The sequence below is a fragment of the Phaenicophaeus curvirostris genome, chromosome 4 (assembly GCF_032191515.1).
Source record: "Phaenicophaeus curvirostris isolate KB17595 chromosome 4, BPBGC_Pcur_1.0, whole genome shotgun sequence".
NCBI classification, from domain to species: domain Eukaryota; kingdom Metazoa; phylum Chordata; class Aves; order Cuculiformes; family Cuculidae; genus Phaenicophaeus; species Phaenicophaeus curvirostris.
In genome coordinates this window covers 14,278,288-14,305,942 of record NC_091395.1, presented here as the reverse complement: position 1 = coordinate 14,305,942, position 27,655 = coordinate 14,278,288, and the positions used below count along the sequence as shown (strand labels likewise).

The following is a 27,655-nucleotide window of genomic DNA, read 5'->3' as shown; positions in this document are numbered from 1 at the left end:
CCTATTCCTGCACCACTTTTTATATAATGTGAAGTAAAACTATTTTTTCCTAGTGATAAAAAGTACTCTGCTCAATAGCACCTGGCACGAATCATGCTTTTTCCAAGCTAAGTGTGTTGACTTACATGGTGTAGGAATTTTGGACTGTTATAAATTCCAAGAATCAGCTTCTTATCTCAACAACTTAACTTTCTGATTTTTTACAAACCATGACTTTAAATGTCACTTCCGTCCTACCACCCACCTAATTTGAAGAATTATGCGTTGTTTAGTTAAAGTGTGGCTCTCCTCCTTTTTATTGTTTAGATATCACCAGATGTTCTCATTTGTTTTCCATGTGCCTTTTTTTCTCAATCGAGATTCTGCTGCTCTAATTTCTCAGATTCCCTTCTCAGCTGTACTTCACTAACTCTCTGCTTTAGGTTCTCTTTTTCATAAAGGTTGTAATTTTATTATTCATTAAAACAAAAAATCCTATGCTTTGTTTCTGTTATTTCAGTCTTGACTTGTCATAGTTGTGCATTCTCTTCTCCTTCCCTCTTTTCCAATGTACTTTTGTTTCTGACAGTGACATATGTGTGAGAGGTGGAAATTTTAAACAGTACGTGAGTGCCTTTGATATTAAAATTTTGTTACCCAACTGTATAAAAGATTTCTGGTTGAAAACAGTATCTGCTCCAGAGCAATTAAGTGTAATTGTAACTTACCGGCCTGGATTGTGAAGTCCATGGGCAAAAATCTCAGGAGGTTGGTTTGTGCTATTAAAATGCGGATTGCTCCGTGGTATGGAGTAAGGGACATTGCACAGGTCAGTATTTACATCGAGGCGCAATACAGAGCCTGTAAAATCACTGAGAAAGTTGGAGGATAAAATAATTGGGTTTTTTAATTTAAAAATACTTTAAAAAGTATTTTAATCCATTTAGATTTAATCCATATAGTACTACAGTGACCCAGCAAAATAAACCACCCACTTTACTGAATACTTACATCTAGATTGGTTTTATGGTACATGTATGTCCAGAGAACACTAGCAGAACCTATCAAAGATTCAGTTTGGCCAGTACTCTGCTTCGTTATGTGCATACTCTAGGATGCCTCTGACCATGCTGTTGCATGTTGAAAGCAGCTTGATAATAAGAGCATCTTTCCGAACATCAACGTTGTTTTGTGCCTTCATACATAAGGCTATTTACTCTTTCATACGGATCTCCTCTAGAGTAACTAGGCATATAATCACTATGTAGTTACATAATGCTTTTTGCTAACACCTTGAATCCTACTCTGGAATCCAATGATTTCTAGTCACAGTACAATGCAGAGATTAATCATAGATTAATTTAAAAACATAAAGTAATTGTACTGATTGAATAGAGTTGTAGGTATTTCTGTTAAAGAATCGTAACTTTCTTCCTACATGAAACAACAGAAAAATCTACTTTGCCTTACATTCATGATTGTGTTAGGGGAAGGGAGAAGGACAAGAATGTAGGAGGAGTAGAAGAGCATCAAAACTCTTCTTACAAACATGAATAGATGTGATATTTAAATTGATGACTTTCTGTCTGTCTTCATAATGAATCTGTTTCAGTTTCTCCTTGTTTTATATTAATTTAAAATCAAGTATTAGAATTGTTCTCTGGTCTCGGATTTAAGTATAACCTCACTGCAAAGGGCAGAAGCACCTGCTATTCTGCTGAGCCAAAGAGGCCTTTGAGCATAGAAAGTCCTTTTAGGTCTGTAAAGCTCAGTACCACACTTTCTCTAAATTAAGGCAAATGTTGCAACCCTAACAGAGCATAATGAATCAGAGGGAAAAAGCAGATTCAGAAAATTGCATAGGTTGGACCACAGTAGGATTGCTTCATATGTTCTCTATACATTTTCCTAAGTGATTCTGTTTTTATTGACTCTAGTATGTGTTCATAGACATTTTTAAAGAATGTTTGCTCAATAAAGCTGTCCTGCTCATAGTCTGTAATAAAGAAGTCTAACATGTGCTTAAATATAATTTCATCTACTGGTGAGGACTCAGATATTTAAATGGTTTGGTAGCGCACAACTACAAGTTGTATTTAAGCAGTAAGACTGTTCTAAAAATCAGCAGTTAGCTAAATGCAGGCACTGAAGATAGGGAGATTATGTAGGAAAGGAAGGGGAAGCCAGATTTGTCCTGACAACTGCTGATCACTTTTGATTCTGACCCCAAATACCATACAAAACCAGAGGAAAATAATAAAAGTCTATCCACTGGTACCTTAAACCATCCATCTCCTCCATATCATCTAGAGTGATCATGCCATCTCCAAGAAAAATGTATAAGAAACCATCTGGGCCGAACAGAAGCTGTCCTCCTAGGTGTTTTCGATGTAGTTCTGCTACTTCTAAAAACACTCTTGCTGTTCTCATATCAACTTGGTGTGGATTTTTCCTGCAATATAAAGATATGAAAACAGTCTTCAGAGTTCCCTATCATAGTTCTTCTTTCTAAAAATAAAATTGAGTCACTCAAATTATACTTTAAGATGTGGATGCTGTACCTTGGTTGAAAAATGCCAATTATTTCTGAGAATTTTCAATCTTCCAGTATTTATGAAAAAATATTTTACTTCCTATACACAATAAGGAGGAAAGAACTATAATTTTAAAATGATAGCATAACTAAAAAAAAAAAGTCCTAAAAAGAATAAACCACTGTGTACTTACTGGCATTCCAGAACTACTTTTTGAAATAAAACCAGCAATAATTTTCCTGCAAGTGCCCAAGTATACACATTGTAAATCCGATGGATCATTTTTGAAATGGGAAATACAAAAATGAAAAGGTTGCTGAAAAATACAGAATTTGTAAATTTTAGTCTTCTGCTGATACCTGGATACTGTGTATTCTACAACCCTCAGGATGTGGTCATGAGGTCCAATAGCCCACCGTTCTTGGTTGGTGGTATAAGACACATACAGCTTTCCATTTTTCTTGTAATTGGGATGGAATGCAAGGCTTAGCAGTCCTCTTTCATCTCCTCCCTGCAGTCAAATGAAAAACACAAAGAATTGTGAAGTTAATTATGTTCTTTATTGTGTTTCAGCTGGAAACCAAAAAGAAAAAAAAAAAAAGAAGTTTCTTTCTTGTGGATAATCTTTGCCCAAACTCTTTTATTTCTTTCCTGACTACTGCACAAAAAGGATTATAAAACATTTCACTTTGGGGAACTCTTAAAAAAGTTAGAACAAGACAATTGTCTTATGTAGTTATCTATGCACAAGTCTCTTACGCCACTTTTGTAGAGTGATTTGTGTATGTAATCTTCGGGAAGCCATGAAGACAAGTTTAAGTGCTGTGAAGGATTCTTTGCTGGGTTACTAGGTTGCTTGTAATTCGTAGAAGACAAATAAAAAGGTCTATAATCAGCAGTCACTCCTAATCCAAGTATCCAAAACCTAAAACACAGTGCTGGCTGCCAACTCCCACTGTCTTGGCAATATGTTTAGAAAACAGTTAAATTGCTTGTGTAATATGTAAACCTTTGTTTTACCCTGGAGGCAGCAACATCAGTTGTCACAACTATGGTGGTCTGTTCATCATAGCTAGGATACTGTAGGTAATAAGCAGCCTCGGTCTATGTGTGGAGAAACCATAGTTTTACATGTGGTCCTTCAATGGAAAGGTTTTTTTATTTTTTTTAAAATAAAAATAGAAAAAAAACCCAAACAACTTTCTTTTGTTATTATGTTTGCCACAAAGATTAGTACAGCTCTATGTTAAACATCAAATCCATGTAATGTACTGTGACAATGCAAGTACCCTGTGTGCTTAAATAGAAGGCAATTTTCTCTTTGGCTTCTAAAAATGTATATTATGTCAGTATGCCTAAAATTGTTTGTACAAATGAAGTATAAAACTTAGATTCATTTGTTGCTTATGAGGTAGTACAGGGGAGAGAAGCCGAGGCATAGAAATAAACAGAATACATAATTAACAATTCAAATTCAATTCATATATGTGATTGTTCACAACCTGATAGTTTTGGAGGTTGATTCAGGGTTTGCCAGCCTTTCAAAACTAGTGACTCTGTTGTAGATTCAAGTGCTCCTGCTCTGCACCCATAAGCAGACGTTTTGCAACTCTAACCACACCCATGATAACTAATTATGAAATTTTAAATTATAAGAGAGAATGAGGCTTTTAAAATGTATTTGCAATTCAGAGTGATGGATGGGTCTGTCTTCCTGTTGAAAGACGTCCCGCAAAAGGCCTAATTGGGAAAGTGCACAGCTTTAATTTATTTTAATTCAACATGATTGCCATACTTCCTCTTTAATCACAACCACCGAAGAGAAACCTGAGTCAGAAACGGAGATGTAAATAGGTCAAGAGATTTCCATACAAAGACATCTGTACAATGAAATCTGGATCCTGCTAATTTAGAGGCAGCCAAAATTTGCTAGTTTGTTTGCTAGAAAAATTTAGTTTCAGGAGGTTATCAGAGAGGTTAGTTTTGAGCGTCTGGTTAGTGCTGCCAAATCAGTTGCAGTCATCATGGACGAGGGGACTGGTAATCCAGCTCCTTCTCCTTTATGAGACAAAAATAATTCTGCAGCTGAGACTGAGCTGATTGTAGATATTATTGTATGAGTTTCTAAGAGTTTTGACCAAGTTGTTCTGATAAAGTCTGAAGGAAAGGGAGGCAAATCAGTTGCTTTGGGAACAGTAAGTTGTATTTCAAAGATTCCTGATGAATGATTCTATCTGTTGTGCCCAGACAAAGACAGTCCTATTTCTTCTCCTGAGAGATGAGTTCAACTCATTTAAGGGCCCAGGAATGTCAATGAGTCACACTAGGCCTGCTGTTCCAGGTGAGTTATTGAAAGTATTAGTCAGAAAATATCTTTCTGTTACTAGGCTGAAGATTTTATTTAGCACTCGATGTCATGGGAGCAGACTCAGTGTGAAAGTGAAGTTGTTGAAAGCATAAACAGGTGAAAATTAAATTAAGAGCTTTTAAAGAAGTACACATGAAGCAAGAATTTGACAAATTAATGAAATACAGGATCTGCAAGGTAGTAAGTACGGCACGTTGTATTCATAGGGTCCGACTGGTATTTCTGCTAATTGCTGTCCTGCATGGTTCTATTAGACTGCAACATATTACTTCCTTTGTTTGTAGAACATATCTGTTGCTTCCTGAAAAGTCACACTGCCTTCTGGTTTTTAAAGTCTGCCGGTCACACTATGTTCTGAAAGGTCTATTTACTCTTGCATTTAATAAAAACTTTGGAAATATCCCTCTGAGATACTGAAATCGGTGCAACATCAAGCCATTAGTTGGCTCGTGTTCAACTAGGAGTCTAGCTGAGTTTTTCCATACTTATTTTTTCTGGTTTTGGAAAACAATTGTTCATGTGTACTTTCCGCTTTATCACTAACTGGCAAGCTTGTTGTTTGCAATCAAATTACTGCCAGAACTTCTGTAGCATTTGAAATGATCTCTATAGTGATAGAAAGTGTATAGTTTTCCGTAGCGTTCTGTCTCACATGTTGCAATGTAAATTGAAAGCTATCCACCAAAATCCCCTATGAGCAGTCCTTTAGGTACTGTCAAAATAGTAATTATGTACCAAATTCCAAAATGTCAGACTTTCCCTATTGGATAATCCTCACTTTTTTATCAATGGACTTCTGGTGTCTACTGTGAAACCAGCATCCCAGGCTTTATAGTCCTGTCTTGCAGATACCATGTGTCAAATATCTCTTTCTCTTGGCAGCTTAATAACTTCTCGACATCCTTTTCTTTTAAAGTTTCCCCTTAGATGAAATCAGCACCGACAAACTGTAGATGACATCATAGCTTATAAGATTCTGCACTACACAGTGTGATGGAATAACCATTTACGTTTTGTCAGTTGTATAAGGAAGGGCGAGAAGAACGAGACAAATCTTTGTATTCCACTGGGATGTTGGCTGGCTGAAATAAGTATTAATTACCTAAACATACTGTGACTGGGCCCAATGTGAAATGTCTGTAGTAACAGAGCCATACTTCTGATGTCTGGCCATGCAGCTCTTTTGCTTGAACTCTCCTCTTCTTGCACTCATTGCATGTTTTGCACCAATACTACACTTTTTTTTCCAAAACTGATTCTCTTTGGGCCAGATTCTAAGCTTCAGCTAAGGACTTCTGTGAAAGGACAAACATTCCTTTAAAAAACAGTTTGATTTAGTTTATGACTGCAAGGATGGAAATAATTTAATCAGAATTATATTAGCTTAAGTCAATACAAAGCCAAGTAGAGAGTAATTGGATGCATTAAACTTAACATGTTTCTTTACTTTTCACTTTTAAATGGTTGATTAGGTACCTCATGTCAGTTCTTAAAGTATATTACCCCATTAAGTGTTCTTAACTGACAAATATTTTATTTCTTTTTTCATTGTAATTTCTGTTGGCACTTGTAAAAATCTGAAATAACCACACAACACGATCCACTTTGCATTTTGACTAACGCTAGGAGGAGTAATTGTTGCACGTGAATACTGGATTTTTATGGAATGGTGCTATTTTCATGTAATCACTCCTTAGAAATGGGCTCTACTTTCAATCTGTATGTTTCCAAATGTAATTTAGTACATCTCTGATGTTACATATAGAAGTATTATTATACAATTAAGGTATTATTAGGTTGGATGAGGGCTTGGGCAGCCTGATCTAGTGGGATGTCCCTGCCCATGGCAGGGGGATTGGAACTAGATGATCTTTAAGGTCCCTTCCAACCCAAACAATTCTATGATTCTATGATTCCGTGATTATGCTTTATCTATCATAGAGAAACATATGCTGCAGTTATTTTTTAGATGTGCTGCCATTTCATTACATCAATATACATTACATCAAATATGTATTAGTTCCTGTAGTAAATATAAATATATGGGAATGCCTTAATTGGTATTGCTAACTTTTTCATTTAAAATAGATCATATTGTAAGTGTGACCCTTAATTTTGTAACCTTAACAGTAATTAATTTTAGTAAGCAAAATCAGACATGACCATTTATTTCTATTACTCTGTGGCTTAACAGTAAATGATAGGTAGCAGACTTCAAGTTTTCCTTTAAAATTGTTTTCACAATTCACTCACTTATATAAAGCAGTGGGTTTTATACTTAACAGCTTTTTCATCTGGACATTCCCACTCTCATGTTGGAAAGAACGGGTTTTTTTTAAAAGCAGTTGTGCACAAAATATGTATATTCAATGGTCATTTGTCGCTTACTTAAAATATTAACTCTAATGTCGTGTCTACATCATTTGTTTTCATTTGTTATTATAGAGTAAATCCTGTGTAACTTATTGAGGTAGTATGATCACCTTAATTTAGTTTTATTTCCTATGTAATAAGTCCCATAGCCAATATGCATTACCATGTGTTTGATCTTAAGGAGTTTTATTTGTAAAAAGCACAGGCAAAGGGGTCATGGAACAGCTAAAATCTCTTATCAGGCAGTACCATATGAACTCTTCAGAAAAGGATTTCTAATTAGGAGAGCCCCAAAAAATCTCTGCTGATTCGAACCTTCCTTTACCGGATCTTACTGTAAGGCTGAAGATCAGTGTCAGGCATTTTTCTCAGCAGGAAGTGTTTGCTTAACCGACAAGTTTTTGAAATTTGGCTCCAGCACAGGGTAGAAACTTGACTGCAGCAGAAGCAGAAAGCAGCCAAAGGTCTGCTGCAAGGGCACACCTTGCTTTCCGAAGCCGGGTTGACTGTTCTGAGGAGCACAAGAGGGAAGGGCCTCTGACAGGTGAAAGGGGACAACAAACACAGAATGAGAAAACCAGGACATGATTGGGCTGCAGGTATGGTATAGGAATAGAGCTCCTATAGACCTCTTGGGTGTTAAGAACTCAAGTGCTTTGCTTTCTGAACATCTGTGGGGCCTGAGGCCTCTGGCAAGGGAAGAATTTGTAACATAAGACATTTACCTTAGGGAAAAATAATTACACTGATGTCATGGCTCTGTAGTATGCATACTAGACCCTATCTCCAAAGCATTTCCTTTTTGCAGTTGTGCTGCAAAGCTTCATTTTTTTCCCTCATTCATAAAGGGCTCTGCAGTTATCTAAGGACTTTTTTAAAAACAATTTCAATGTATTTACTGTGTGAAACAAATGAACTATTAGTACTTCACTTAAAAATAACGGTAGAGAGAGGACTGCTTTATAATTAAATTTATACAAGAAAATTACTTACAGGGCTTTTGTCTTACTTGGAATTTAAGCATGAATTCTACTGATGAAGTTAGAGGCGAGTTTTTTTCGGTTAAATGCAGGGCAGGATTTGGCTGAAAATCATGGATGGCCAAAGTCCACCCATCACAAAGTTTTCTGCTCTAATATTTGCAGTGATATTTAAATGCTGATTTTTTTGCAGGACAACTGAATTCACAATAAATGTAATGACATCCCAATCCTTTAGTGCCCAGCGGGTTCAACAATTAGACCTAGCAAAGGGTAGTGAGAAGGTGATTCATATGACCAGTTCTGCCTGGATTTTGAATGGGACTTCTCTGCAGTCAGGGAAAAGTCAGTGTACCAGTTCATAAGAATTATCCACACATATTTATTACGCAGCATAGTTTCCAGCAAAAGAACTCTGGTGTGGCCGTAACTTGAACAGAAATAAATAAAAATGTTTTCAGATCTAAAGATAGCAGTGGAATGTATAACCTAATTCTTTTCTTCTTACTTCTGTTGCAGCAAAGAGAAAATTTTGACATGGCCTCAATAATTTTTTCTTTTCCTTACCTTCATAGTCCTTTGAAGATACCAGTCACTAAATGCAGGACCTTGAACTTCTAGTCCTAGTCCTCTGTACTTATTTTTTTAATTCCTCAACTTCAGATTTTGCTGTTCTGCTGGGCAAGTCTTTAGTTTAATCCAAATGACAATCCTCGTCCCCTGATAATACAATTCTTTCTTCCCGTCCTCCTAAAGAAAGTACATGAAACTTATAAATGCAGATACCAACCCAACACAAACCCACAGCTTGCCTCCTTCACACTCTTGTAGTAAGACATGAATCGTGCTTTGACAACTCTCCCAATTATTGGTTAGAAGCAGCGAAAAGCCTCGAGACTGCCAAGAGCCAGCCAATAATTGAGAGGTTTTGGGCAAAGGGACATATAACTGTGAGTGTGCTTGCAAGGAGGTGGCCATGAGCCCATGTGAGGTCTGCATCTGGACTGAGAAACTTTATGTACTGCACTGCTTTAGGAGAATTGGAATAACAGAAGACAGTGGAAATCAGTCCCGGAAGAGGGAGATTCAAATAAAGACCAGATGATTATATCATTCAGTAAAGCTGGCCCAAGAAGGTGTGAATTACACACTTTCCTGCACCACAGAGGCCTCTTGAGCTGTAAGCAGCATTCATCCTCTGGGAACACAGGTGGTGATTCCACCTCTGTCCCCAGCTGGATTTATTTTCAAGGAAGCTTTACATTCCACCAGCAATTCAGTGAGTGGTTCACCAGTGGGGGCCACTAAGGGAAGGTAAAAAAGAAGCACGCTCCTCATTTCCCTGGCATGCCTCCAATTTCTGATCTCTATTTATTTATTTATTTGGCATATCTGCTCTGCTATACTTTGCCTCTTCAGTATTCTTCCACTATAGAATGTCTTCTCCTGACAGCTTTTCAGATGCATTGGTTTGAGGTCTATGGTATCGTGGAATCAGCCTTCCAGGAAAGCCAGAAAGCTTCCTTCAAGTGAATGAGAATGCAGTAAGGGCTAAAAATTTACTGACCATGAAAATCCCTCCTTAATAGGGAGAATAGATTTGATGACCTTTGTATTTTTTCTACTTCTTCCTCTTGTTTTTAAGCTTTACCTGCCTTTCCATGCAAATTTTACAGCACTCTTTCAGCAGGCAGTCCAACACAATTGGAATTGTCTCAGATAAAACCCCGAAGAGACTACATTACACTAACATTCATAAAGACATGACATGATGACACAAGACTAATAATTCCTTTTTCATTCACCAGAACTGTGTCTTTACCCCTTTCACTCAAGACTCAAGACATTTTTCTTAGATACTATTTTTATACTATCTAACATTATTTTTTTGTAAACATGCAAACAATACAAATTAATCTTATTAGTGATTTACTGTTCTACCAACGCTCTAATTGCACCATGGTCCTCTCAGACAACTATGCTGGTTTTCTCCTGTTCTCATTTCTTAACTATGTATATAAAACTCATCTATATTTTTCAGTAGCATATTTCATAAATTTTTTTCTTTTTTTGTTAAAATATAGATCTAAGTCAAGGAGTTGTCAAAAGAGTCATCAAAGGAGTTTAAGAATTATAATTCAGTATATATATGTTGCTTTTGTATGGCATGCCATTTCAGCCAATCACTGCTGCTTTTGTCATTTCTAAAGATAAAAATATGCTATGGAAAAATAAAAATCTTACTGTAGTGCGAGGATCTCCCTGAGCTGCTAAATGAAGACTTTCCATAAATGTCCACAAAAAAAAACCTCTGCAGCACTTTAAAATGAGCTGTAAGACATTTTTTTGTGCTGAGAGAGGGAAAAAAAGAGGATGTATGGTGACACATAGCAAATTTGACAGTGCTTATGTAAAATGAACCAACCTACAACCAATTCTATACTCCGATAATTGAAAACAAATTCATGCTGTTTTACCGTGACCACTTTATATGGAAATTTAGGGATATAATTCAGAACAGAATAACAGTAATTATCATGCTCTCTGCATTAAATTAAAACCAGAAATGTTGATCTGTCTAATTATAGGCATTAAAAAATAACTAGTTTCAAAAAAGTGAGATGCAAATGGAAAGATGCCCTGGTGACGTTACTCCATCTTGCCCACAATTCTGCCTTTCTGTTTTGGCTCACTGTAGGAAACTGTTGTCTATTAAAGCAGATGCTTGCTTTTTCTGTTTGCAAGGGCAATGTTACATTTGCACGAGCTATTTTATTTTTTTTTTTAATATTAGAAGGTAGGGGTGGGTGGAGAGAGCAGCAAAGCACCCCTAGCTTGAAGGGAAAATAGCTACAATTTTCCACTTAGATTGTATGCTAATGGATATTAAGACTTGCTCAGCAAGTGCTAGAAGTTGCTAGCAGTCTGTATCTTGAACAAGAAAAAAACCCCACACCTTAAAGAGGATACTTTTTGCCAGAGGGTGATAAAGGACTAGAGGTGCTTCATTCATTCCACACCATTTTTGCTTTTTCCCAAGCATCACTATGGTATCATTCATGTTTGCAACATAACTTAGGTTAAACTGTGGGCCTTATGTGCCTGGCTCTGTCACTGTTTTAAGAGAAGAGTGAGTTCAGTAGCTTATCAAAATGATACTGATCTTCGGTGTAAAATACAAAGATACTCTTATTGAACAGCATAACCTCCTTCACTGAAGGTTCTTTCTTTAGCAGATCTCTACCTTTAGTCATTAAGGCTCTGAAGGTACTAAACGAAGGTTGTGAAGTGTTTTCTGCAAGATATTTCAAATCACCTTTTCTTCTCATTTTAAGAAACTGGAAAATTATATTATCTGAATTAATCTGAAAGAGAGGAGATTTAGATTAGATATTAGAAAGAACTTTTTTCCTGTGAGGGTGGTGAGGCACTGGCACAGGTTGTCCAGAGATGTCATGGATGCTCCACCCCTGGAGGTGCTCCAGAACAGGCTGGATGGAGCTTTGAGCAACCTGATTCAGTGGAAGGTGTCCCTGTCCATAGCACAGAGGTTGGAACTGCATGATCTTTAAGGTCTCTTCTGACCCCAAACCATCCTACGATTTTGATTCTATGACTGGCTTTTAGTAGGAGAGTAGAAGACAATTTGAAGGATAGAAGTTCAGGTGACATAAAAACAAAGGACAGAGACAGGAAACACATGAAAGGTTAACTGTAATTGATGCTTATATTCCACCTAACATCTTGATTGGGATTCTCTTCTGAAGGCAGAGCCACCACATAGAGTGTGAGGCTTGCCTGCCAGCACCGAAAGATGGGAACGCATCACCATTTTTCAGTCACCAAAGAATGCGTGTACAAATTCTAGAGATAAATCAAATGCTAATCTGTTCCCTAATATCCAAAGAACTTTCGGACTATGAAATCTGGATGCATGTAGAGGCATATTTCAGCCTATGTTTAGCATCAACATTCAGCGTAGTTTTGATAAAAATGTGTCATATCTTCAAAGCAAATGCTAGTTGCATGTGTCGCTGGTTTTCTCAGTAGATGATTACGCTAAACGTAGTAGGCAGAATCAGAATCTGTATTCTTAGAAGCTCTGTAAGTATTCTTCAACAGTTTACCAGTAGACATACAACAGACCTACTGGATGAAGGCAAGACAGCTATGTTATGTCTATTTACTCTGATTTTAGAAGTGTTTATACCTATGTATGTTCTTTATCTGGTCAATTGCTCCAAACAGTAAACAGTCTTGTCTTATTGGCAGAAATGCAGACAAAAAATCAATTTAGAGGTCCAGCGTCTGCTACTGAGTTTTAAGCTTCCACTGGAAGTGTATTTGTTACCCAATATCAAACTGTTGGAAATAAAATGACTGCACTTGTTGGAGTCCTGATGCGAAGACAGCTAGGAAAACCAGAAAATGCTATTATTGCATTCATTTTCAACTAAATCTGTGGTTGTGCATCATGTTTTGTACCTGTGTCTGAAATATATTTAAGCAGCAGTACCTTTACATTTCTGAAAAAGCACAGAATGGGAGCTGAGAAGAAAGCGTTTGAATTCTTTAATACTGCTGAAGCGTTTTTCTCACTGGTACTTTGCCAGTACCTTCAGCCTCACGGTGCCTCAGGAGCTGTGCAGCCCGAGGGCAGAAAGGCTAGTGTGCAACTGATGGGCCCTGCTGCAGTTAAGCAACAGCTTGGATATCAAATACTGTTCAAATAATCAAACAATTTAAGTTCTTTCAGTAAGTCTTAAAATAAAAATATATATAATTTGCCAGCTACCTGAAGACAAGGCGTAAATAAATCCAGAGAAATCCAGATTTTTTCCACAGACATTTTGGGAACACCAGAGGAAACTAAAATAATCAAGCATTTTTGTGCTTGATCTCACCTTTACCTCTCAACTAAAATAGTGAAAAAATATTAATAATTTGAAGAGAGACATTAGTATTTTTATGAAATATGCCAAGTGGAAAAACCAGGGTGGTGGAGGATATACGGTTTGCTCTTCATGACTAGAATCTGTATATAGGAGGAGAATGATGGCAATCCACAGCCGTGTTGACAATTCAGACATACAGGAAATACCCTTGTAGGAAACTAATACCATCTGGGTTTGGCCCAAGATGTGTGAATGAGAAATATGTTTCTTGTTGAGAATGCAAAGATAGTTTTGGACGTTGCAAAGAAGGAATGCGTTAAGCATGCACAGTTATAAAAATGAAATAGGGTGAGGCATTGCATGCATATGGAATAATTAGAGGAATATGTTTGTGTGCGTCAATAGCTGATGCAGACTTAGAACCTCAGAATCCATTTGTCCTAAGACAACCAGTAAATTACTATGAAAAATGTCCTCAGTATGAATGACCAGGAGCTTTCTGAATAAGGATAGCGGTTGAACATGCTGATTTGTCTAAGCCACTGCGTTCCCTGATAGAGAGGGAGGTTTGTTTCTGTCACGTGTTGTATTTGGGGGAACAAAGTAAGGTAGTTTTGAAATCATTGAAAAATCCGGTTCTAATATTTGTAAAATTGGGAATTTGGAATATTTCAGTGAGTTGTTTTCAGTTCAGAAATTAGTTTTAGTTAAAAGAATGTCAACACTGAAATGGAATATTTCATTTGGCCCCTCTTGAGAACCTTTCAGTCTACACTTGGTAAGAGTATGTTTTCAAAATCTCAGAATATTCTCACTCCTCTCTATCCTGTTCTTGCATTAACTGTCTGAGATTTTAGTGTCTGTTCTGGGCACAGAAAGCTCTCTGGTTTCTAACGAAGCCATTGCCAGCATTCTGAGGTTCCTGAGACTCGCTGCCTGCGGGATGGATTTTTGCCTCTCCCTTGACACCCTCATCTACTTGTGAAAGCCCCAGCAGTGCTGGTTTTTCTGTTATTTGTGAGGCTAATGAATGCCTTGCGTGGACAGGGAAAAGTTTCAGGCTTTCTTTTTGGTGCACTTCTCCAGACTAGCCTCTAGTACTATCATCCTTTCTCTAAGTTCAGGCTCTACATGCTCTTTTAAAAAGAAAATTATAGAGAAGACAAAAGGTTTGCTAGTCTCTCATGTCTGTAGAGATCCTGGATTAACCCTGTTCTAAGACACTTGTTACACAAATTACCTGTGCCTTAACTAAGCAGTGCTCATGAAGTAAACTGTTGTCATCTGTGGAACGTGCACATCTGCCTTTCAGGTGAGAATTTATGACTGCAAGGCTTGAATTTTGCAAGCTGTTTATGCTTATGTGTTATGCATATATTCACTACATGCACATATAAACATACAAATGCATCCAGCATTCAGGAGAACAGATTTCCTCGAACCTGTAGTTTAAATTCTCATCAGATTTAATTCTTTTTTTGTAGTCCCAAAAGCAGGACATGAGTGTATATATACAGTGCACACATGCTTGATTTGCATATCTTAAGATTTTAATAAATAGTGCTTGAACTACCTAAAAGAATTTATTTTACAGTGTAGATTAAGTTAATATTGTTATGTCTACAGCATTCAGTCCCAGTATTGGGGAAAAGGGGTTCTAAAAAATGTGCATTTTGCGTATGTGCCTGTATTTTTTGAAGAAGTCATTAAATTATGCTTGCACTATGTATTTTAAATATTGACATTTCTAAGTGGGGTTTAATTTTTATTCTGCCAAGCATTGTAAATTCCTGTTTTGAATCCTGAGGATTTCAGTAGGGTTGGAAAACCACTAATAATTTCTTTTCACTCCTGCAACTTGTATCCTCTTGCATATTTTAACTTGAAGCAGACCTTTTCTGTTGATGCTGATAAGACTGTTCTGAATATAAACCAATCTTCTTTGGATTAGGAAAGACTAAAATCTCTTAGTAATGGCAATGATAATTACTTAATATAAAATTTTGTTTCATAAGGCCCTAGTTCAGCAAGAACTGGGGCACATGCCCAAACTCCGCTGTTTTTTTTAACTAGTGCAGAACAGGATACCATGAGGCAGTTGATTTTCTCCACTTAAGAGTTTACATGGCTTTTGATGTCAGTAAATGTGATCTGACACTATGGTGATGAAGGAATTTCTCAATCAAAAATGTTTCTGATTGGATAGGAGAGTATTACTGGAAAAAATAGAGACATTTCTCTTAATGAATCTGACCCTGAGACTTCATAAAGGTTATTTTTATGGTCTGTAGCTAATGTGGTGGTTATGCAGCTAAAGGCATTATCTTCACATCATTATAATGAAACATAACACTGGTATCCTTGACTTTATTAGCCAGGCTTCACTGGTATCTGACGTTATATATTTCCTATTATAAATCTAAATAAGAACTTACATTGACCTGCATTAGACCAAACATTAAACAATTTACTAAGATTACAACTTTGAAAGGGAATTTAAAAAAAAAAAAGTCTTTTAGACCACCAAGAAACAACCATAAATTTAAGGAAATATGAGGTTTCCACCATGTGACTTCCCCTGCAGAGTTATGCAACAGACTGCTGTTACTTAAAGGTCATATATAAAAAATTTATGGTACATTTTTTAAGAGATTTATGGTGTTTCTATTTATACAACTTATATGTCAACAATTTAAAGGTATAGTATACTAAAACAACAAATTACAGTCTAATCCCTTTGAATCCTTGATAAAATAGAACACTAATATGTCATATATAAGAGATTTAATAACTATATCAGTATTAATTGATGTGGTATGTGTAAGGTAATGATTAGCTGTTTATTATCTGTTACAGATAATTTGATAATTTTTATTCTGAAAATCATTTGCAAAAAGGGTTGATTAGGGAAGCATTCTTTGTCACATATACCTATGACATGATGGTGTAACTTTCTCTTTAGAAAAGTGTGGCAATTCAGTCTCAGAACCAGCGTTCTTTCAGCACTAGATGACTGATGCCATTGATACCACGTAGACCTTTTGTTTTGGACTATTTGAACTCATTTACCCAAGATGATGTTGGATTCTCTGGAAGTAAAAAATCTGTAGTATTATAAGAAGGTACCACCCCTTAGTTATTTGCTGAACTTTATTTGCTTTGCACTGAAATGTACTGGGAGCAGATACACATTTATTTAACCTTAGCTGCAGCAAGAGAGTGACAAAGACAGCTGAGAGGGGGTAATTTCTCAAATCGCTAGAGCTGCTTTAGCAGAAGGTTCAAACTCAGCATAGGAGTTATATTTTCCACCTTGCCTTTGCACAATTAACCCATACTCTTATGTATATTTTCATGGGAGTTGAGAACGCAAGTTATGCCAAGAGTCAGAGCGGTATATGCAGATCTAGCAGTGATTCTTGATGCTAAATTCATCCCTGAATTTTGCATATTAAAATAATTCATGGATAGTAAGGCTTTTTTAGGGCACAGTAGTTAAGTATTTGAATGTGTGTAAGCCCTTTGACATCATAAATATTCATTTCTCATGAAAACATGTCTTCACAGATAAATGAAAGTCCTAGTTCAGGAAACACCTATGAACGGGCTTAACCGTAAACACTTAGATAATTCCATTGCCTTTGAGGTCAAATGTAAACACAGTGCTGAATGGGACAATAGCATTTGCAGGAAGATACTAATATGGTCATGGAGATTCATTGCTGCCCGGTATTGTGGCCTAATCTTGTCCTTACTAAAAAATTTAAGAATGCAGGCTGGTGGTGGTAAGCTCCTAAAAACAGAGAGGGGAATTCTCCACAAGAGACAGTCTTTGGGTTGCTGTGCCACCCACCAGGTTTTAGTTATGGAGTCTCTTGTCTTGCTGTGGGAGATACTGGTCAATTGGCTTCCTTGCCTACTGGTGACCCAGCTCTAAAGGTAACATACAATGCCTGAGCGGCCCTTCAGAGCTGGAAGGTTCTTCTGGGCAAGAACTTCTCAGCAAAAAGTACTTGTGCAACCCTGGATTACTGCATTTTTTGCTGTAAAATGGTTATAATGGTTCTGTGGATTTTGGATGTTTCTAAAGTCCTGGCACTCTGTGATTTGCCTTTGCTGAATGAAGAAACATATTGCTCTTCCTAAGCTGGTCATCACCCCTTCACCAGCATAATTTATTTCCATAGTAAGAAACTGTTGTAAAGAAATTTGGCTACAACTATTCCAGCAGAGTTTATATGTTCACAGGCCAACCCAAGCAGCAATTAATTTAAAAGAATATGTGATCATTTCCTATCTTTTATGAGCATTAAATAATAGATTTTTTTTTCTTTTGGAGAAAAAATATTTGACATGTCAAATGACTAGAATAAGAGCTGATAGTACCCATGGTATTTTAAAATATTAGTATCTTTTAAAAGTAAGAAAATCTCAAACTATTAGAAAAGAATAACGGGTACAACATTTTAAAAGCTGTTTTTCTTTATAACCGTAAGTCTAGAGTTTCAGAGAGAAAACACTAATAAAAATTAGTCAGTCATCATTATGATGTCATTCTCATAATTTCCCTTGAAGTAAACTAGCAAGTACAAATAATATTTGTAATGTCTGACATCATCTATGTAGCTTTCCATTGCTCAGAGTTTGGGTTAAATTTAGTGATGTTTCCCATTTGTTAGGGAGAACACCTTCTGGGTGGAATGGATTCCATTAAGAAAAATCTCTCTGAAGTTAAGCCATCTTTGTAAAGTTGTTTGAAACAAAACAAAACAGCCCCAGAGGGGCCAGGAATGACAGGAGTTCAGCAGTAGCAATTGGTAAAGAAAGTGATCATCTGTAAGAGCCAAAGTTTCAGTCCTGATACTGAGTGCTCACATGAAAAAAGTAACCATGCTTTTCAGTGAGGGTCTCTTTAAAATGAATAAGCATACTTATAATTGTTTTACTCAGGAAACAATATTCCCTTCCATGTGATATATCCTCATTTATCACATTTTGACCTGCAAAGGCTTCAGAGAGTCACTCTCTTTAAAAAAATTATTCAGAATAGCCATGGAGTCGTTTGTGTTTCTGCTTTGAGATGTTAAGCATTAAAGGACATTTCTAAAAGCCATTCATTGTCTTCAGCATTTAACTTAAAAAAGCTAAAAATGTATAGGAATCATAGCAAGAGCGATCAGTATTTTCTCAGAAATAGCTTCAAGTTGACCACAAGCACTAACTGACATTTGAAAATCTTAGTTTTACATTGACATTAATTAGAATACTGTCTCTTAGGTGATACTTTATGCATATAGAATGGTGAGCCACTGTCCTTCATTTTCGTTTTTATTTTAATTATGAAGTTTTCCACAATTTTTAAATGGTCATTTCATTTCATTATCACCCTGGTAGTGACAGGAGCTATATCAGTACCACAATATTATCGCAGTTCTGTGCAATAGTGTATGCTAGTAATATATGTAGAAGATGAGAAAGTTGTATTTCACATGAAACAAGTCTTGTTCCACTTGTGGAATACACAGTCTTGCTTTTTCTGTTTCTGTGTCCTTTCCCAGATGTTGGCCAATGATGTCTGAGCCATCTTTCCCATCCCAGAAGGGACCAAAGGAGCAGGAGAGATGGTGGTGAGACACGATCCCCACTGTCTTTCCCAAATGATGTGTGCTGTTCGGCTCCACATCATGACTGGCTCATTAGCATCTTTGTCCTTAACATACTCCTGATGTACACAAATATGTACCAAATGAGTTCATTTTTAATTAAATTATCAGCTGGAATGACATCTTTCATTTCCGGTCATCTTTCACAGACATGCAGTACACAGATAATTTGGACCAATTTAATCCTTAGACCTCTGACAATGTTGTCAGATAATACATTGCATTATATAATATAATCTTGACATTTAAGTACATTTTATTCATTACTCCTATTTTTTTGTTGTTGTTGTTGCAAGACTTGGGCATCTGTTTTAATTGGTGTTACTGTTTACACATGGTGACTCCTGCATTTGAATGGACACTAAATATGACAGTTACCCACGTTCAAAGTAGAAAAAAATGTCAGAATGTTGTGATACATTAATTCATTATTTCTTGAAAAATGCCAAAATTTTCTCTTATCCTCTCTCTCTCAAAAAAAAAACATATAAGGAATTTATCCATTTAAAATCTATACTTAAATACTGAATCGAACATTTCATGACAGAAAAAAAAGCTGCCCTAAAAATGATTTCTTCTTTATAGATACGAGATACGTAACAATTAGCAGAGCCTCACTGAGCTACAAACCCCATATTCCCTTAGGAGAAAAAGAACAATAACTACTGAAAAAAGTGACAGGCTATACACAATTTGTTATATCTGAAGAATACACATACAACTGCTTTAACATATTTAATGAATGGTAAATTCACTTCCTTTAAAAATTCATAAACTCACACGTGTTTCCTTGGAGTTGTTCTTGGAACTAGTAGAAGAAAATCACCCAGGGACACACAAAGTGTAGTAAGTGTAATATGAAAATTGCCCTTTCTCGTAGGAAGATTAAAACAAAACAGAAATTCTCCAGAAAACCAGCAGGTTCCCCAGTTCTGTGTTTATATGCACTCTTCCCACAGTCTCACTGCGTGAAGGACATAGGAACTTCGTCAGAGCTGGAAGGAATGTGCGCTCAAGCATTGAAGGCATGCCACAGAACCTCAGCAAGCTGGTCTCTTGTTAATTACGACTAATATTTCATTATGCTGTGGAATTTTCAGCTACATGGATGTGAGGACACATCTTAGTATGTAGTCTAGCCAGTGCTTGCTATTATACTACAAGCCTTGCAAAGCATAAGAGCTGTATTGAAAGGTGAAATAAGTAGACTACAACATTGCAGTAGGTTCTCAGCTTTTGAATTTGAAAGCTTTAGACTTCATAATTGCAGAATAAGTCTGAGAACACAAATCAAGCTAAAAAGTAAGGAGGCAGTGAATCTCCACTCCTCCTGTTTCCAAATGGATTTTTTAAGCACATGGCTTTTAAGCCAATTTCATGATTTTGGAGTCCGCCTCATGAGTGTCTGAATGGATAAGATTGAAGGTACTTTATATGGCTTATTTAAAAATAACATCCTAACCCAAGCTATAAATCACGGTAAGTATTTAATGCCTTATGTATATAATAAATATTCAAGTCTAAGTGTCTGATTATAGCAGTGATTAAGAGTTCTGAAAATCAACCCCTTAAAAGACGCTCTTCAGTGGAAATGCTGTTAGTGGGGAGGTTTCTTTCACACCCTTCCATGCACATGTACAGTTCACAGCCATTAAGTCAACAGCGTGACTGCATTGGTTATTTCTGAAAAGCCGTGCACATCTATACACTTGCAAATCTCATTTGAATACTGTTTTTTGGATTGTAAAAATTTTTAGGGGAGAGAGAGAGAAGCCAGCCTGATACGAAGCTCTGTACCTTACAGGGGTTAAGCCAGAAAGGTAATAAAGATATCTCAGGGGAAGCTATCTCTAGATTCAGGTTTTAATGAGAAAACTTGATCTTCATTGAGAAGGGGAAGAACTACCTCTTACTGGATAGCGACTGTCACAAGGAATGAATCGGAACTACGGACACAGATTATAGCAGACTTTTTCTTTCTCAAATCCTGTTAAATTTGCAACAATGCAGGCAGGGGACTGACTGTCTGGGGAAGGCTCTGCTGAAAGGGACTTTGGGTCTCTGTAGACAGCGAGCTGAACACGAGCCAGCAGCGTGCCCTGGCAGCAGAGAAGACCAACAGCATCCTAAGCTGTATTAACAAGGGCACAGGCAGCAGAGCAAGTGATTGTTCTCCCTTTGCACTCACAAGGCTCATCTAGAACGCTGCGCCTGGTTTTACAGGTCCCTCGGTACCAGAAGGATATTGGCACAGCAGAGTGAGTTCAGTGAAGGGTGGCTGGGGATAGGAGCACTTGCCTTGTGTGGGGAGGCCCAGAGAGTGAGGCTTGTTCCTCTGACAGAAGGCTTCAGGAGCTTGTTCAGCAAGTGGGACAGTTAAGCCACATTGCCACGTGGCAACGACTACAGAGATTTACATCACTAATGCTGGTCGAGGATTTGGGGCAAAATATTTCCGTGGCAGTTACTGTTAGAAAATCCTAATCAGTAAAAAAATCAGTTCACACATCCCATGTAAAGGTCTGACCTTTAAAGTTATTGGTTTCATTGTTATGGACTTTCTCCCATTTCCTTTTTCTGTTTTTACTAGAATTTTTAGTCTTGACCTGAGAAGGTTTCCCAACAACAGTTTCCTTAAAATCAGAAAAGGAGTTCTGCACTGGATGCATGGCAGGGACCTGTAAGTTGCATATCCTAAATAACTTCCCTGATCATCCGTATAGAGCAATGAGTCCGTTTTACCGGACAATATTTAATTACAATAGCACATCAGGTGTCTTTATGAGCAAGCACCACTGACTTCGTATGTGTCTTTGGAGCTGCTTCTCTGAATTTCATCTGTCTTGTTGTAAATTGTGTATAATATTTTACAATTTTATAACTGTCCCTGGAACAATATCTTGACAACCCTTAGTCACTGTTGATAGCCTTGGAAATGCTTACTAATGCATCCAACCTGATATAAAGCAGACTCTATAAGTCAATTTGGTAGCCTAAATGAGTTCCTAAGTCACCTAGATTTGCAGCATATTCAGAGTTTCAAAATAATTCAGACAATTTTGATACGTCTTGTATATGCTCCACACAGAAAATAAAGAAACAAAATTAACATTAGGATATTTCTTGACAAGGAGTATGAAGCAAAGATGGTTGTATAGACATCACCAGCGGATCTGGGACCTACTTGCCCCCAGCTTTATTCACACATTACCCAGTTCCCTACCAGGAAAGCTACAGGGCTGCTGTAGTTTTTGTAAACAATTGGATAATAAATTATAGTAGTAGAAAGCTACAAGGCGAATCCTCCATTAATTGGTGTTGAATCAAAACTATCAAAGCAGCAGCATGTAACGGACAAATGATTATGTTGCTCAAATGTCATCCCTATTATGTGTGACAATTCAATTTGTTAAACTTTTTCAGCAAAGAAAAAAGAGAATGAAATGGCAGTATTGCCTTCTCTGAGATTTATTACTTCACCTGTTTCTGCTAGATCTTATTTTTTTCCAGATGGAATAGAGTTTTAGATGCCACCAAACAAAACCCCTTTTCAACACTACTGTGTCTTACTGAACTCATGAGGATGCTGCTGGCTTATATCATCACAGTGTTTGTTAACCAAAGTACTTCAAACCCTGTTTTAGACACTGCTCAATACCTGCTCTTTAATACTTGGATAGCTACTCGGAGTTGTCACTGATGCTTCTTAAATATTTTTCAGAACAGAACAAAATAAGGTGAGGGCTCTTTGTGTGTTTAAAGACTTTTCCTGAAGTACTTTATATTGAATTTAGTGTGCCATTTCATTGCCGACATTTAGAAAATTTCTTTAGACTTCCTACCAGTGTACTCTAGTCCTGTAATTAAAAATAATTAACGGTAAAAATGAATATTACAACTTTATTATCTCAACTGCTCCAATTTTCACTTCCTTTAGAGCACTTAGTTTTAGGGCAATTTGTGCCGGTGCTTTCCATAGTTTCTCTTTGCCCTTTCTGTTTTTTTTCTCAGCTTAAAGATAGAAAAATGGAAAATATTAAATCCCAACTATGGGGTGTGTCTTTCCCATCTTATCTTATACAAAGAAATCAAGCTGTAGCTTTTGCTTTTATATGCTACTGGCCTAGCTAACTGGCCTCAATGACCATCACCTGGCTTAAGGAAGTTCTTCTTTTATCATAATGCATTAAAAATGTCTCTGTATTTTTCCCTGTTTGCCCTTTAAATTTCCTCTCAAACCTCAGAATGTTGTTCTACCATAAATGTTTATGCGAAACTCCTACTTACTTTTCCAGTAAAACAATGGCAGGATATAACCCTTACTCCAATGTTCTGAATTTGTATTCTGCTCTATTAGTGTCACTTGAGCTGGATTTCCATTTTATTATAGGATTATTATTTTCTGGGGGCCTGAACATTCCCTTGTACCTTGCTGTATTTCTCACCTTCTTGATTCCTAATTGTTCCAGTATATACATACTTTCGCTGAGTCTAATAAGGTACTTTTAATGAACCTCCATGCTGCTTCTACGGATTTTAATTTCCTAACTTCCCCCTTCAGGCTATTTCTAACTTCCTCAATATAAAAATCTTCCTTTTTTTGAAAAGTACTGGAATATTATTACCTCATGGGAGGATCCCATGGGAGGATGTTGAACTTAATTATATTATGGTCACTTTTATTTAGTGGCTCAACCACGTTAACTTCCTGAATCAGCTCATATACTTCACTCAAGACCTGCATCAAGATTAGATTTGCCCTTCCAGTATTCCAATAACAAATTATTGTCTTTGGTGGCAACGCACTCTTCCAGTGTTACACTGAGAGGGATTAAAAATACGTGCCTGTCACATGCATGAAAAAGTCACCAGGAAATACTTGTTTATTCAATGAACTTTTAAGAGTGCCGAAAGTCTAAAGGGTTTAATTGTCAGGGAAACCACATGGAGTTTTTTAAATTCAAATTCTCCTTCTCTGTGCATGAATCAAACTGTATGTTCAGGAGGTCAGTTACACATCTAGCTCTGTGTGTGTTGAAATTCATGTTTGTGCAGCATGAATTCTTGCAGGTTAAATATCCTATGGTTATTTAAAATCAGCAAATGCAAATTACTGGTTCTCCCATGGCTTGAGAGCCTAAGTCCATTGGAACACCAGTTGGTTCCTTACATTATAAAAACCCACAACCTGAGACCCATACTATAAATTAATGATTTTTTGACCTGTGGTGAATCAAGTAATCAGTTGTCATTAAGCTTAGATTCAGCTGAAAACGAACTTCAGTAATCAACTATATGGTAGTTTTGAAAAGCAGATTGAAATATGGTTTGTCTTTGAACTAGATCCACTGCTTCTCTGAACTTATAAACGTGGCTTTGAAATCATGTGCACTGTTTTCCTGATTACAAGTCCCTTTCATTTTTTTCCCCCCCTTACTGATTTATTTCAATCCCAATTTAAAGATGTAGCTCATTAGAAAAGCTTTCTCAGTAACAGAAGATGAAACAAATACAGGCATATATGTCCTCATTCAGCACAGTGCAAGACAGCTATTACTATTACACTATTACTATTATTACTCTATAGGCATTACTATTACATGTTATAAGACCACTAATATTTGTTCGTACTAGACTAAATTTCTTTATTATTTTAAAACCCAAGGTGATTAATCTTAAATACAACTTTTTCTTTATTTTTTTTCTTAAATTTGCCAAGTAAGAAATGTTTTCTTCATTAATGTTATAATTTGCTGTTTACATTTCAAAAGAGAGCTGAAAATAATTTCTGAAATAGTGTGTCTTGCTGACACAATTAACTTAGATTTTTTTTTGCAGCCCCCAGGATTGTTTCACTTGTATAAAGCAGTAGAAGTATTCTGCTCTTTCCATTTTTCTTGTACTATAACAACCAAGAAAGCAGGAATTTGTTTAGCTCATTGGCTCCATTTATCCTGAGCCAAGACCATGATCTTGGAAACCCTTTAACTTGACTGAATCCAGTACAAAGTTCTTTTCAAAAAGCCAGTGCAATTAGAACAACACAGTGTATGTTCAGTCTCAAAATTAAGACGATAAAGTTTCAAACGGCTAGAACTGAAACACAGACCCTTTATCAGTCAAACACAAATCCTAATTCCACTAGTTTTTGATTAAATGAAGAACTGTGTAGTTGAGGGCAGCATTAGGAAAACACTATTTTACCTTTTTTGCAAATGGACGCAACACTTAACACAGAAAATGAGGAAACATAATGGAAGAAGTGTTAAGTTTTGTGCAGTCCAGCCTCAGGAGCTTCTCTAAATACTCCAGACACACTGATACTATAATACCCTTTGCATTTTATGTTTTATCATGGGTTACTGCTAAGTGATAATACACACTTGCTAAGCAAATTGGCACATTGCATTGTCTGTTTTGGAATCCAGTGCTTCATTTTTGATGATGTTCTGTTTCCAAAAATCTCTCCTTCACTGCATATCTAGTACATCAAGCACATGAATAAGATATTCTCCTCATTTCTATGAAAACATATGTAGTTGGTGTTTTGATGAATCAAAACACTTAAAGAAACGAAAGAAATAAAATTCAGTGCCAACGATGCTATTCTAGTTCATTATGTTTCATTTCACCTTCTAAATTGTTCACTCATTGTTGAAGGTACATTTTTGTTTTATTGAACAGAGGTAGGAATTCTCAGGCCTTATTAAAAGATAATTTTAGCAGTGCTCAGATGAGGAGTAGAGCAGTAGTTTCTTTCATGCATTTTGTCGGGGCTTTTTTTGACCATTCATATAAATTGATTTTAGAAATTAGTAGTTAGCAAGTTGCTATTTAAGTTCATTTCCCTCAGTCATTTGCCACTGTTTTTTCCTTGGAATACTTGCTCCTGGAAGTTGATATGTTTATGCAGATAGTCACATATAATAAACTTAATATGCATTGATAGAATGTATGTACATTTTATGCAAAATAGAAAATTATTTGAATTGTTTTGAAATATCTTCCTTTTGTTCTTTTATTTGTGCCACACACATATTTAATATACTATTTCAAAAGCAAAATGATTAAAAGGTTGATAGAATTTGTAAGGAGAATATCTCTACAAGAAATGCAAAATGTTGTAACTTGCAAAATACTGACTCATCAGACTACAGCAGAAACACAATTGAATTCTTTTGCTTCAAGAACTGAAATTACTTTTAAAATTAAGTAATTGATTACACATTTTTTTCACCAGGCATTTGTAAATAAAGAGTCTGATTCAATTTTGTCCCAGCCCTACAGGTCTTTGGAGAAACATAGATACTGGCTGTGAAATAGTTTTGATATGTCCCAGTGAGGAGGAACCTAGCAGAGGGCGTTAAAGCCGACAGAGGCTGGTTTCTATTAGGGCCTTCCCTAATATTCTCTACTATTGGATTTGTCTTTTGCTTCAGACATTTGACATGATATTTGGACCTTCACTGTATTTGGCAGGGCTGTGATCTTTTAAGTAACAGTAGTGGCAAATTTGAGTCATCTCATAGGTGACTTGTTAAGTTCTATTCAATCTTACTTGCTTATTTACACATGCACAGGTGTCCGTGTTAGATGAGACCACAACCTTCTTGCTCGTTCCCTCAAAAAGTCACTGTAGCAACAATGTCCTCATAATACTCTCCTGTCCTATCCTGTAAGGCAATTATGGAGGAGGAAAACAGCAGTAATGGAACCTGCCAACATTTTGCATTGCCTTTCTTCCAATCTGAAATTCTGTTTCTTTGACTAGATCTTCTACGTGTTCAAGGCTGAGTGTACGCATTAACATGCCTAAACATTGTCTGATACTTGATAAGGAGAGTCAATAGTGCTTAGTTACATCTTCAAATGACATGTACAATATTATTTTACATTAATTGGTCACAATTAGGCATTCAATTTGTAATGGAAAGGTATGTTTTTTCTTTAAGGGAGAGCTTGAAAGGATGTCCTGAGAGGAGTTAACTTCCTTCTAATGTGATTCCTCATGAAAACTGATCACACTTCCAAAAAGTGAAATGGATACTTCAAATTTAAGTAAGTACTTTTCTTATGGAGTTTGATATATTAAAAAAATTCTCTTCTCCTTCACACTGCAGTGTGACTCGGATCCATTGATCTACTGGCACTTCTGCTAAGCGCTTGTCTGATGGAGAATGTAGCTGATAGAGATCCACAGAATTTTAGGAATGTCAGAAATATAAAAGTTTGGGGTGATTTACTCCCTCTTTCATTTCTTTTCAGGGCATTCAGTTAACATGAAAATAATGATTATTACATGAATTGAAGTTGTTGCAATTCAGCTGTAGGGATTGCGATTCAATGCCAGTGAAGCTAGATCAAGGTTTTAAAAAGTATCTGCTGTAAATTAAAAACAAATGGTTGGAAGTATTTTGCAGACCTCTCTCCCACAGATGGTATATTCCATTTTCCAAATTAAATCTAAGACAGAATATTACTTTATTGAGATTTATGAAATAATTTCTTTTAAAATTCCAGCAATATGAGAATGCAGGCAGACAGTGACAGTGAACAAAAATAAGTGTCAGCTACTAAGTGGTTTCATCTTGTGGAGAGGATTTTTTCAGTAATGGGAAAAATTAGTTCTGACTGTTTTTTAAAACTAAAATTATATATAAACCATTAAATTAGGGACAGATCATTTGTCCAATTTTAACTGCAAAGGGGATAAAATGGGTGGAAAACATGATAATATACCAGCGCTCTGTTGAAGGAAGTGTCCCTCCCTCAGTCCAACTTGCTGATCCTGTCTAAGGAATAGGACTTAAGAGCTTGTGAGAAAATGTGTGTAAGAGGATATAGAGGAAAATTGTTCTGTGGC

At 36.5% G+C, this 27,655-nt stretch overlaps 1 protein-coding gene across 1 annotated transcript in view; it reads right to left on the bottom strand.

Annotated features, from left to right (window-relative positions):
• HHIP (hedgehog interacting protein) overlaps positions 1-27,655 on the bottom strand; it is a 75,322-nt gene that overhangs the window by 23,772 nt on the left and 23,895 nt on the right. Inside the window, exons 5-7 of the mRNA XM_069855304.1 lie at positions 2,873-3,024; positions 2,258-2,431; positions 708-851 (exon numbers count right to left, since the gene is read on the bottom strand). Of these exons, the coding sequence (XP_069711405.1) occupies positions 708-851; positions 2,258-2,431; positions 2,873-3,024 (470 nt within the window). The remainder of the gene's footprint in view (positions 1-707; positions 852-2,257; positions 2,432-2,872; positions 3,025-27,655) is intronic.